This window comes from Alligator mississippiensis, chromosome 7 (assembly GCF_030867095.1).
Source record: "Alligator mississippiensis isolate rAllMis1 chromosome 7, rAllMis1, whole genome shotgun sequence".
Classification (NCBI taxonomy): domain Eukaryota; kingdom Metazoa; phylum Chordata; order Crocodylia; family Alligatoridae; genus Alligator; species Alligator mississippiensis.
In genome coordinates this window covers 53996527-54009629 of record NC_081830.1, presented here as the reverse complement: position 1 = coordinate 54009629, position 13103 = coordinate 53996527, and the positions used below count along the sequence as shown (strand labels likewise).

Genomic DNA, 13103 nt, shown 5'->3' with positions numbered 1-13103 from the left:
AGTTTTCAGTTATGGCTTCCTAGCCCTAAACAGTGAAGTTCCAGGAGCAAAAGAATAGTGATCCGAATGACTATGGACAAAATCTGTTTTATTTCAGAGGTATAAAATGAATTTGAATAAGTAAGTTGTGGGTGCTGGCAGAATTTTTTATCACCGCATTTAGTCTCCACTTTTTCCTTCAGTCACATGTGCTCTATAAATACAAAACACTCCAAGTTTCACCCTTTGTCCTTATACTAAATATCCCTGTTGGGTGATGTAATTTTTGAGTAATACTAAAAATTAAAGATCATATTTGGTTAGACAAAAATAAATGAGAATGAAGAAACAAATAGAATATCTGGTTTTATTTAAGTTGATGTTCATAAACAAAACACTGAATCCAATAGGGCACACAGTACCCAATCTGTTGTACATTATATTTGACTGTACACAGTAATGAAAATGATAGCAAACAAAAACAACTTACATAATGCTCAATTCAAGCAAATAAATGATGCAATATGAATCAAATGCAAGTAATTAAATGGTCCCAAAAAAGCCAGGAATAGGTGTAGAGTCAGCACACAACAGTGTACAAGAGAATATCCTAACCTAGTGTAGGTTCTGCAGATCACCTCTATATGTTTAGTTCCATTTCAGAAACCATCTTGATTTGACATCTTCTTGAGCCTTTTGCTTTAAAAAAAAATAGCGAGGGAAAAAAAAAGAAACATGGATGAGCATCAGTATCCTCTTCAGTGTAAAATTCATTGCTGGTATGAGCAGGTGCGGCTCCATGGAGCTCAGTAGCATTGTACCAATTCATGCCAGCAATAAATTTGTCTGATTATCTGAAGTTTCCCTTTACCCCCTCCACCAATTTCAGCCTATGTCATTACCCCTATATAGGGTGAGAGACAAATGGAACACCCATCCCATCCTTCCCACAGGCCCTAAAATAAACATGCATCCAATACCCTCTTCTCTCCAGGAGAGTAGAAGAAAAATGAATATATTTTCAAAAGCACATAGTCAGCATCTGCTAAGACAGTGCATTCTACGTAAGAGCTTAGGTCATGCAGCATCTGTGGATATGAGACATGAGCTTTCATAGGGAACAATTATGATGCAACTCAAACCAACCTCCTACATGGCTTCCAGCTAACACAGCCAGACACCTGTCTGTGGATACTTATTCATGCTTAAGTTTGGGCAGGCTGTTGGATTTGAAAGCCTTCCTACCTCAGAAGAAGAAGAAGTTTCTTCACCCACTTGGCTTTTGGGTTTGTGCATGCTCTTATCCCACTCTTTGTGTGAAAACTGGAAGGAAAAAAAGATGAGAAATCACTAGGAGAGCACTTTTTTTTTTAAGACCTAGAAAGTTACATTTAACACAACAATAATGCAATAGAACAAAAAGGGTTATTTATGGCAGCTCCACACAAAAAGCATCATATTTTATATTTAATAGTGAAAGAACAGCTCAGAATAAGAATTATGATTTCTCAGATAGTCACTCTCCAGGGATACAGTCTGCCTTATGTTACCAATAGACAGTGTCTTTGCCATTTCTTGTATCTTCCAGTAATGCTTAGCACTACAAAACACTCATACTTTAGTATACAGGTACTGGGTGTATTTACATATGTAGCATCTATATGTGCACCCAGAATCACAGCAATATGAGCCAGGGCAGAGCAGATCCCCAGCTGGCTGGGCTGATTGGGCACGATTTACATCTCTGGTCAGTGTCTACACATGTGTTTCAGCACAGTAAAGTACTCCATCTTAAGATAGTACTGTACCCAACAGTACTATCTTTTGGTGGAGTTAATTAGTTTACTGTGCCCCAATACCAGTGCATGTGTAGATGGTGTCACTTTACTATGGAGCTAATTAGTCTACTCCACAGTAAAGCACGTGGAGGTGCACCAACTGTGCGAAAATGCGTTTACAGTCTTTCCCTAATTTTTGTGCTATAGAAAGAACTTTAATATCAACACTAAAGGAATTGTATAGATTATAGTTTGTGTGAAGAAACACATTTCTCTGACTGCTTCTACCAGCTTAAAGATAGTTATATCATGGCAAAAAAATATATATCTATATCCATCTTTCTTCTGGCAACTTACATGATAGCATTGATGTCACAGACTTCATTTGATGATTGTTCTGTATAGCCAGTTATGGCCCAAGGAGGCAGCGCAGCACGTGTGTAGGAAAGGCAGCAATCTTGGTTGCTTTGTGCTAGAATGGAGAAAAATGGTTTTCAGAAAAGCAATCTAATTCTGTATGTGGGAAAGTTTCAGACAAAGACCTCAAACTAAGACTGTTACAGTCTTCTCCTCAGGATAGTAAATCAGAACTGGAGTATTTAGAATGTTCTTTGAGAGGATCATTAGGGAAAAAAAGTAACAAAAGCAAAAATAGCACCAGATATACCCACAGCTTTCAGCATTAACTACTGTGCTGGTGTTACCAGCAATGACTAGAATTAATTAAACACAAAGACTAGTCTATATCCTCCCCTCTTCTCCCCCAGATGATGCACAGAATGGGACTAAGACCTTGCTTAGAAAATGTGCAATAATCACTGTCTATTCTGTGGATGAAAAGGTTTCTTTGGCTCTTCAAGAAAAATAAATTTGTTACAATATAAAAATAAAGAGGAAGAGGAAGCCAGCCTTGCACAACCATGTAATGCTTGAAGAACTTGCTCCTACTTTCATGAGGTCAAATCAACAGAATTCCTAGGCACCAGAGGGATATTTAAGGCCACATCTATGGAGGAACCAAAAGCAGGGATTACTCACCCTCAGCAGTCCAGAAAACAAACAGCAGCCCCACCAAAAAATACAAGACCAAGGTCTTGCTGTTGAAGCTTGCCATTTTTAGATCAACAGTCAAGTTTGCTGGAAACTTCACTTGATGTGTGTCAGAAAGTCTATTGCAGCAATTTAAGCATATTGGCCATGAACAACCTTCTTATAAAACACCAGCTATGGCCTGAGGAATTCTTAAATGGGTGTACTCTACTCTTATTTTCCACTGGGTATTTCCCTCAGTAATTCATTAACCTGATTAATTGATGTTGACACAGGCACCAACTCTGGGAAATTTTTTTTGCTAATAAGTATGGAAAGCAAGTTAAGCTAAAACGACAAAGGTAGAAAACCCCTATGAGTCATGGCCTTGTGGGCAAAGCACCTGAATATTGTGGAGGTGGGACTATAGGTGACAGGAGGTGGAGAGTTTGAAGAACCTGCCCAGAGAACAAGTTTGCTTTGTTTCACAAACCTAGTATTTGAACAGAGGCAAGAGCTTCTTTCTCCTTTATTCTGCTCATTTCCCCCGTAATCTGAGTTCCTTTAACTGGCCTCTCATATAAAGATCGTGCATTTGGTCCTCACCTTTGCAACTCTTTGTGACTTCTCCTCCATAACACCTCTATTCTCATCATTTCTCTTCAGCTGCCTTATCCTTCTCCTACCCTTTCTTCCCAATGGGCCTGCCATTCTCCATCCAACTCTGGCCCTTGTGCCTTTATCCTTGCCTGTTCTTATGTTTGGTGCCTGGTGACAGAATTCCAAATATTCTCCCTTTCATTATGCTATTTCTTCCAAAAATCCATTTCTCCCACATTACCCAAAAGGATCTCCCAAGCCTTTTGGATCCATAAAAATGGCTAGTGACACAGATATTTGCATCTCTGCTGTCTGAACAGTGAGCTCCTTGGGCCAGGAACTCAATTTTAGGTATTTGTATTATATTTACAGGATTCCCTTGTTTGCCTCATACCAGTTAGCAGGTCTTAGAACTCTACAAGAAGCTTGCTGTTTAATTATTCTTACTATATGGAGACTGTGACTTGTTAGGCTACATCCTAAAAGGAAGAAGGGGTAGAATCAGCTAGTAGGAGCCTTTGGGCACGTCCAGATGAGCCCGCACATGCCTCTTGCACCATGTCAAACTCCTGTTATATATATATTTTTTGTTTGTTTTAATTGTAGAGAAACATGGATTTCAGGGTATTTTGCAGAGTGACTTTGAAAAATCCCTGACAAAAAAAATCACAGTTTTCCAATAGGGAACACCAGAATTCCTGCTAGGGAGGCCAGTGGCAGGACCTTGCCTGCTCAGAGCTGGCACCTTGGACCCAGCTGGCTGTGGCTGACCTGTGGCCACTTGGGGCCAGGAAGACATGCTTTAACAGTTCAAAGCAGGCCACCACACCCAGAACATCTTTTGGGTGATAGCTGCCCAGATGGCTGGGCAGGGGGCACACTTGGCATTAGGGCTGCACAAAGGCCAACTTTACAGCCACAGTCCACTGGCAGCTGGCTGTGCAGTCCCCATCCAGGTCTGGCAGCTGCACAGTGGGTCACAGCCAGGTAGCAGCCCCTGCTGCTAGACTGCTGCAGTGGGTAAAGAGCGCAAGGAACTCAGGGCTGCTTCAGTAATCCAGCTTGCACAAGGGGTAGTGTCCCCAGGTACCAATTGGCTGAGTCCCAGAAGCTCCTGAAAGTGAGTAGCCCCAAGCTACTTGACAGGGCAGCTTTTTGTACTGATGGGGCCAGGACAGGGCAGCTTTTTATATAGCTGGAGACAGCACAAGTGCTGGCCCAGGGCTCTAGCTCCCCCTGGACGCAGATTCAGGAGGAGCCAGGAAGGGTTATTTTGTCATAAGTGGCACAATTTGCCACTTGGGGGCAACAGGCAGACAGAACCACCATGTGACACTTTAGCTTATTCCAGAGACAAGACCAGCTGGATCAGAACCACCAAAAATGGCACCTTTGGACTTTCCTACATGCATTGTAATGGGGTTCCACTCCAGAGGTGGCCATGATGCCCCTGGAGCCCCCACAGCCTTTGCCAATCTCCCCTTCACTCCCCTACCACACCTTGATGGTATTATCTTTTAGAAAAAGGGAGGCTGTCCCAGGACTTCCTGAGCCTGATTTCAGGCTTCTGAGCTCAGGTATCTCTGCTCTCAGCCTTAAGGGCTAATTACATTATTTGACTATCCCTTACACCACATCCATGCCTCACAGAAGTTGGCAATTAATGGCTTCAGTAGGCACTTGGCCCCAACCCAATAGCAGGCCACCTCAGACCTTTACACCCTAGTTGGGGTCTCAGCCTTCCCAGGCTCAGTCCCTTTTCTCTTGCTGGTCCACTCCGCCTGACCTGTTTCTAGCCCTTAAAGGCCTGATCTAGCTTTGTCCTCACCCTATCCTGGGCAATACACTCACTGAGCCTGCTTTGGCACTTGGGGCCCCCTGGCTCTTGCATCTGTCTTCTTTGTGCACAGGACACCCTGGCCCTCGCTCCACCCTTCCTGACCCTTGCCCAGCGAGGCTTCAGCCTTTCTTTCTTCCTCTCTGGGCTGTGAACTCCTCCCTGGGCCTAAACCTGTGGCATGCCCTGCATCAGGGCCTCCAGCTGGGCTCTAAACACTGGCGTGCCTCTGGCGCTTCACTGTAGGTTAAACTACCAATACACCTATCAAGTGCCCCATCATGGGTTAAACCCCCAGGTACCCCACTGTGGCCTCCACTCACTCTCCTTTCAAGCACTCCCAAACTACCTGTTGTAAACTGTAACAAACATAATGAGCACACACTGGCTGTAACAAACTTAACCTGCTCTCGGTGTAGCAAATGATACCAATAGCTCACTGTCTGCAGCAAGGACTCCCTCTACCTGGGACTGTGTTCCTCTGTAAGACACCAGCAACAGCTAGCAGTCCTTAGAGCAGCTCTAAAATCAGCCTGGTATTGCTCTGCAGCCTTCCTGGCCTGCAGCTTTTCATCCAGCAATTTGCAGAGCTAAATTACTTGGCTAATTCAGGCCCTGGCTTATATGCTTCAAGCCTGGCTCCCTTCTGGTCAGGTGGCTCTCTAACCACCTGCAGGGGTTCCTCATCAGGGCCTAAAGACTGAGTGCCACGGTGACTTCAGACTACTGCCCTAGCAGCCTCCTGCTGCTGGAGTTACTTTGCCCTTGGTTTGTGTGATAAGCAGTACTGTAGCAGGGGAGGGAGGGTTGAAAGGGGCAACTGCCCTGGGGCCCAGCTGCAGCAGGGCACAGGATGGAGCCACGAGTTGCTCGTTTGGTGGGGTGCAAAGACAGGGGAGGAGCAGTTCCTGCCACTATGTACACTCCCAGGCAAGCATGGGAGGGCATGTTCCCCAGTGCGAGGGTGGCTGTCACTGCAGGCTTGCCCCAGGCACCAAACTTCCTTGCTACGGTACTGATGGTAAGTCATGGTAGACACTGGTCTCCAGCTATCTGGTCCCTTGCAGCCAGCCCAAGCTAGATACAGATCTCCTGACAAACAAAAGGTGCAACCCTTTACCTGGTTGGGCCGCTCTCCTGCCTGGGCAGCAGGGCTTTGCCATTGCCTGTCTCTCTAGCTGCAGTTTTTTTTCTTAAAGTAAAAGGGGCCTCCAGCTTTATGTTACTTGCATCAAACAGAGTTTAGGTGCAACTAAGGACCTAACTGTTCGTGCCTAATGTTATGAACCTAACTCCATACTTGAACAGCCAGGTAAACCAAGTAGCTTATTTTCAGAGGTGCCAAATCTCAGGGCAGCTGGGATCTGGAACCAACTTCCAAAAGAAGTGGTGCTCATTCTACCCTGGGGGGTCTTCAAAAGGAAGCTAGAGAATCACCTTGCTGGGGTCATTTGACGCCAGCATTCTTTCCTGCCCATGGCAGGGGGTCGGACTCGATGATCTGCTCAGGTCCCTTCTGATCCTATCAACTATGAAACTCTGAAACTATGAAATGCACAGCTTCTGTTATTGCAATATTATTTGTACATCAGCAGTACCCAAAGACTTCACTGTACTGGAAGATGCAGTATGTACACATATGCATACATAGAAAGATTCTGTCCCTCCCCAGAAACTTTACAATACGTCTCTATACAACAAAAGAGTGTTATTGCTATCAACATACCCACACTCACTTTTATCAAGCAGCTCTGGCAATGGTATTAGTGAATTTGTGAGGTGGACAGATGGACACTGGTTTGAGCTGTACAAGCTGGTTGGGAATCCTGTATGTGTACCTGGGTTGTTAGCCAATGGCTGAAGTCCATGCCACTATGTCTGCACTGCTATTGTTACCTCTATTAGTCAGATTGAAGTGAATGTAGGTATTCTTGTGGAGACATACCTTATTTCACATGAGATTTGAGCTAGAGCTGCAAGAGGTAACCTCCAAAATAATATTTAATATAACCTCTTCTCCACATTTCACAATTTTCCCACAAGAGAGAGAGAGAGGAAGGGGAGACCTCTTACAACAGGAAAGATGATAGTCACATTATATGGCATTCATGGAAGATGCCTAGTTTCTATAGTGATGAGATCAGTATAACAACCTACAGAAACCAGAATTGACAATAGGATATTGACAGCCCTGGTATGCATCACAGATGCTCTATTGTGTGGAGCACACCAAAAATTCTAATTATTTTTCTTAGATCCCCTCCTCCATTAGAATTCAGACATTAATTTAGGGGTTAAAAATATATCCAGATGGCCAAGACACCTTTCCATCTACAGTATTCGAAACTATATTTAAATTATTGTTAAACTGTATAGCGCACTAGATGGGCTCTTATAATTGTTAAATAGCAACATAACAATAAACCACTAAATGTCTGATGCCAACATATAACGTGGTTATTACTCATTTATTAACTGGCACATAGGTCTTTTCTAGAAGCAGCTCTTAGCTCAGAACCAAATAGGTAACTTCAGCAAGAAAATGTCTGCAGAGATCTCACAGAGACTACTTCCTGGTCAACCCATTAGATTCTGGGTTCTCTCATTTACCACCCTACCCAGCTAACAAGCTATGTGGCTGAGCCAGTGAAGATGAAATGAATGTTTCTTAAACTTGAAACTATAGGTAGAAAGTAATTTAGGGGGAGGGGAGGGGAGGCTGGGGGAGTGGAAGGGGAGCATCCTAGACAATGGGGCTTCTCTTCTCATGCAAACTAAGTTATGTATCTGGTTATGTGTTGCAGGCTTGGAGCCTAGCTGCCTCCTGAAGCAACCTAAAGCAGTTCTCCAAAGAGCAGTTGCTTGGATTAAAACAGGACTAGTTACATAAAGTTTTGGGGTGACAGCTTGGTTGCTTTGGTTTTCAAAGTCTCCCTAGACTCTGTAGCAGTATCCCTGCTACACTTTCAATATGCAGAGTTCAATCAACCTCTGTCTGTTCAGAAGATTCTTTGTTTTTCTGAAGGTATGGCGGAGTGGCACCTTTGGGCACCTGTACATGTGCGGGGAGGCTGCTCTTATGCACTGTAATTACAGTATGTCAGAGCAGACTCAATTCATCACTAATTAGCGTGCTTCAGCCAGTCTTCATGTCTCATGAATCAGCATCCCCATGCTTCAAAATGGCAGCGGGGACATTTTAATTAACGCTCGTTCGATAAGCTTTAGTTAAAGCGCCCCCACCATTTTGAAGCGCAGGAATGCTGATGCACAAGACACTGCAGGTGTTTTAATTAGAGTGGCTATCAGAGTTGCTCTAATTAAAGTGTCCCCTCCTGTCCCCAGAACACGTGTAAAAACGCCCTTTGAGACTTTTTCTGGTAGCATTAGAGCAATGCTAGTTCTTTCTGTATTTTTTGTCTGCTTTCCCCTGAACAAACATAGAATCTGATAAAGAAGGTGTTTTAATGTAAGTGGGGCCAATAAAAGGTCATGTAAAACAAATATACATGACTGGGGGAAGGGAAGGGGAGATGGAAAGGGAGGGAGAGGAGGGAGGGAAGGAGTTGTATCAAACACATCCACAACCACCTATACAAACAGAGTGAAAAAAGAAAGTTTATATATGAGCATTTACAGATGTGTGTGGCATAGATAAGGGGACTGTCTGATCTAGATGTTCATGAGCACACGAGCAGTTCATTTCAAAAGCCCATAGTATATTTCCAATAAACCAAATTCAGACATCTCATTTGGGGTCATTTAATATGTTTTAAAAGTATCTCCACAGTTTACACTCTCTCTCAAATGCATTGATTTTTTACAATAGTAAAAAATAATTGTATCCATTAGAATGCAATTGGAACATTTTTGACACAAAAATACTAAAAATATAATAAAGCAGACAAAAATAGTCTGTTCTACATATGCTAAATAAAACAAACATGCTATGCACTGAATCCCATAGAGCAGGGGAGTCAAACATATGGCCTCCAGGCTATATCTGGCCCATGGAACTGTTCCATCTGACCCACTGGTAGTCCAGTAAACCAGCAGAAATCTGGAGACATGGCCAGTGAAGCATGACTGCTGAAGAATTCAGGGTCCCTGGACCCTGATGGACATTGGTATCAATGGCAGGAGGGCAAGTGAGGACTGTGTAATACTGCCCTCATTTGCCCCGCTGCTGCTCAAATTGCCTCTCGTTTCCCCCCCACCCATGCTGCCACCCAATTTCCCCACCTCTGCTTCTACCCACTCCCAGACCCCTGCTGCCTGGCCCATGCTGTCACTCGCCCTTGGATCCTCACCACTCACCCCACACCATGACCCAGCACAGTCACTGCTGACTGCACAGATCCAACCCAGGGAGAGCCTTCACAGACCAGATCCAGCCTGGGGTCTGGGGTGAGTTTGACACCCCTGCCATGCAGCACATACTTTGTATAGTATAATAGCTTATATGTCCTCCTCCTCCTCCACTTACTTATCTAACAGTAAACATTAGCAAAGAAAACAGCTACTTTAACAAAATGCATAATTCAAGTAAATGTGTGATGCAATATGAATCAACTTCAGGAGTTCAACGGTTCCAAAGAAGCCAAGAGTAGGGGTCAGTAAGCACACAACAGTGTACAAGACGGCAATTCCAACCTAGTTTAGGTTCTGCAGCCACCTCAGCATGAGTTCCATTTCAGAAACCACATTATCTTGACATCTTTTCAAGCTTTTTGCTATTAAAAGAAAATGAGAAAACACACAAATAAGCATTGGGGAACTTCCTCAGCCATAACAAAGTTTTCAGTTTTATGCACATGGTCATGTTTCTGCCATCAGTACATGAGAGACTATCTCACAAACACTCATATGCAGTGCCGTAGCAAGTGGGGAGAACCAGGCAACTGTACCAGGTGCCAAACCAAAGGGGTGCCAATAGGCACTGCCTAGCCGGGGCGAGGCACGTGACAGAGCCGTGAGTGGCTCCTTGGGGGGGGGGGGGGGGCAGGCGCAGGGATGGGAGGAGGGTGGCTTCTGTCACTGTGTGCACCCCCAGGCAAGCATGATGGCGGGGGGTGCCCCCCAGATCTGTGCGCAGGACAAGGGTGGGCTGTCACTGTGGGCTTTGCCCCAGGTGCCAAACTTCCTTGCCACAGCACTGTTTGTATGCACGTAAAATATCTGTCCTTATCCTTATCTCCATGAGGATTCCAAAAATACGCAGCCATGTCTAACAGGAAAAGGAAGGGAAGTGACACTGATACATTCAAAATGAGCATTGTTGGAGTCTTGAGTGTCTTCACCCCTTCCAAGAACCCCTCTAATATCATCAGTAGATACTTAGTGCATTCAATGTTAACCAGGCTACTATATTTTAAACCATTTTTACCTCAGCCAAAAAAGATGCCTCTTCACCCAGTGCGCATGTGGATCTGCACAAGCCTTCTTCCCACTCCGTGTGTGAAAACTGAAAAGAAAGGCATGATAAACAACTACTGTCACTTACTTCTAGGAAATTGTACACAGCAACAGTCAGTGGAATAAAAAGATATCCCAACATTATTTCATCAGTAGCAGGTATTTTAGAGGAGCTCAGTAAGGTCCTTTTTTTACTATTCTTAATTTTACAGATACAAGGAAATACTCAACTATATTACACGTTCACAGAATCATAGAAGTAGGGTCAGAAGGGACCTTGTAGATCTTCAAGTCCGACCCCCTGCCTGGGCAGGAGGAAAACTGGGCTCAAATGACCCCAGTCAGGTAGACATCAAGCCGCTTCTTAAAGACCCCCAGGGTAGGAGCCAGCACCACTTCCCTTGGAAGTTGGTTCCAGATCCTAGCCGCCCTAACTGTGAAGCAGTTCCTACGGATGTCTAATCGAAACCTACTCTCCAACAATTTGTGGCCGTTATTCCTTGTTATTCCGGAGGGTTCTAGGGGAAACAAGGTCTCCCCCAAACCCTTCTGGTCCCCCCTAGTGAGTTTATAGATGGTCACAAGGTCCCCCCTCAGCCTTCTCTTGTGAAGGCTGAACAGGTTCAGGTCCCGTAGCCTCTCATTGTAGGGTCTGCCCTGCTGTCCCTGGATCATGCGGGTGGCATCATTTAGAACTGATAATACAGATAATCTTTAATTGTGTTTAAAAAGTCTGAAAGCATTGACACCAGACAAGGAGTAAAAGAACTTGGCTGGATGCAATAATGATTAGATGTTTATGAGACTAATGGGAATAGTCACAGGCAAGCTAGGTGGGATAAAAAAAAAGAGGGTTTGCAATCCTAATGTTTCAGAACATGATGCCACCACTAGTTACCTGGAGTTGGGAAGAAATGTTCCCCTTAATAAAGTTATTATTTGTGTGCCCATTAACAGACATTATATGTGCATTAACAGAAGCATTAAATGTTCTCTAGATGGACTACTGCTGGAAACTAAATGAGTAGTAAATGAAACAGACCATTAGGCTGATACTGTATCACATTTCTTGTGTTCTTGAGAAGTCAGGTATGTATTAAAATATATCTTTAAGAAGGTGAGCTTTATGATCCCTTCCTAGCAGGCAATTTCATTAGGTACTGTTTGAATATTCAATATGTTTTATCTGGCTAATCAACAAATAAAGATTATTTCTGCTGTTCAAACAAAATTTGAATTTGTCCATCAAAAGTTCAAAGGTTAATTCCTGCCTAACAGTGTATAGCATGACTGAATTTCTTCCAACAGGAAACTTACATGATTGCATTGATATCGCATACTTCATTTGACAGCTGTTCTGAGTAACCTCTTATAGCCCGTCGAGGCAGTGGTACTTTAGTGTATGAGAGACAGCAGTCTTGGTTGCTTTGTGCTGGAATAGAAGAAAAAAAGACAACACTTAGGAATGAGGGAAATAAAATTATGATTTCATCTTACAAAACTATATTTTCATCCTGCCTAGGGTTCTCATTGGACAAGTTCCTGAACAGTGAATTCCACTTGTAAAAAACAAAGGGGTGGCAAGAAAGGGCAAGGACAATATAGGAACTAACTCCCTGAGAGACTTTCTTTCAGTCCTCCATGTACCCCCATCTCAGTCACAGACACAGTCTGGTGATGGATGTGTCTCAGAGTAATATTCAGAACTACTTCCCTTCAGAAATGAAAGTCAAGTTCACTCACCTTCAGAAATACCACACAAGTACAGCAACAACAACCCCATCAAAGAAGCCAGGACCAAGCTCTTGCTGGTAAAACCAGTCATTCTCAATTCAGTAAGCAGTTGTGATGGTAGTTTATACTAGAAGTGTAGCTGTTGTTGACTGGTAGCTCTGTTCTGATGGCTTTGGCTTTCAACACAACCTGCTTATAAAAGCCTGTAGGAGACCTCAGGAAATTCACACATGGGTGTGTTCCATTATTATCATGGGATTTTCCCCCAGCAAGTTCCATTGTGCCAACCAAATTCACTTGCTTCATTGCTGTCATGGAAAAAATTTCCCCAATTGCTGCTTAAATAGGTTGAAGACACTATTTGGTAATAAAAAAAAAGAAAAGGAAATACAAATTCTATGAGGTCATGGTTCTGTGGGCAAAACGTATAAGGCGGGTGGAACTGTGGTTGTGAGAAAGTTCAAAGTGCATTGATAGGAACCGTGTATGCATTTGATATGTTCTAATTTAATAGACTCCACTTGCAGGGAGAGACAGAGAGACAGAGAGAGAGAGAAACAGGACCTGCTTTCATCAGGGTAATTTCCGACGTACAGTACATCATTGTCAGATGCTATTTACTTCCTTCTCCCCCCGCCATCTTGCATTCATAGCAAGGTACAAGTACGTTATAGTGACATCCAGGCTGAACAATGCCAGTTGACCAGCACAGAGGTGTCATTCACTCCAGA

At 43.7% G+C, this 13103-nt stretch overlaps 2 protein-coding genes across 2 annotated transcripts; both read right to left on the bottom strand.

The window, feature by feature from the left end:
- Positions 1 to 332: 332 nt before the first annotated feature.
- Positions 333 to 2955, bottom strand: LOC102557837 (C-C motif chemokine 20). The gene is made up of 4 exons (XM_014602804.3): positions 2796 to 2955; positions 2115 to 2229; positions 1225 to 1302; positions 333 to 678 (listed from the first exon to the last, which is right to left on the bottom strand). Exons 1-4 carry the CDS (start codon positions 2869 to 2871, stop codon positions 639 to 641), a joined length of 309 nt encoding a protein of 102 aa, XP_014458290.1. The 5' UTR covers positions 2872 to 2955; the 3' UTR covers positions 333 to 638.
- Positions 2956 to 8969: 6014 nt separating this feature from the next.
- On the bottom strand, positions 8970 to 12585 carry LOC106737148 (C-C motif chemokine 20). The gene is made up of 4 exons (XM_006258327.4): positions 12382 to 12585; positions 11956 to 12070; positions 10610 to 10687; positions 8970 to 9956 (listed from the first exon to the last, which is right to left on the bottom strand). Exons 1-4 carry the CDS (start codon positions 12461 to 12463, stop codon positions 9929 to 9931), a joined length of 303 nt encoding a protein of 100 aa, XP_006258389.2. The 5' UTR covers positions 12464 to 12585; the 3' UTR covers positions 8970 to 9928.
- Between the last annotated feature and the right edge of the window lie 518 nt (positions 12586 to 13103).

Excerpts from the sequence above, each read along its gene's own strand:
- LOC102557837 (XM_014602804.3), bottom strand. The coding sequence starts at position 2,871 with ATGGCAAGCTTCAACAGCAAGACCTTGGTCTTGTATTTTTTGGTGGGG. Across the intron at positions 1,303-2,114 it reads TGTGACATCAATGCTATCAT|TTTTCACACAAAGAGTGGGA; the intron begins GTAAGTTGCCAG and ends TTTTCCTTCCAG. Across the intron at positions 679-1,224 it reads AAACTTCTTCTTCTTCTGAG|CAAAAGGCTCAAGAAGATGT; the intron begins GTAGGAAGGCTT and ends TTTTTTTTAAAG.
- LOC106737148 (XM_006258327.4), bottom strand. The coding sequence starts at position 12,463 with ATGACTGGTTTTACCAGCAAGAGCTTGGTCCTGGCTTCTTTGATGGGG. Across the intron at positions 12,071-12,381 it reads CTTGTGTGGTATTTCTGAAG|CACAAAGCAACCAAGACTGC; the intron begins GTGAGTGAACTT and ends CTTCTATTCCAG. Across the intron at positions 9,957-10,609 it reads AGGCATCTTTTTTGGCTGAG|CAAAAAGCTTGAAAAGATGT; the intron begins GTAAAAATGGTT and ends TTCTTTTAATAG.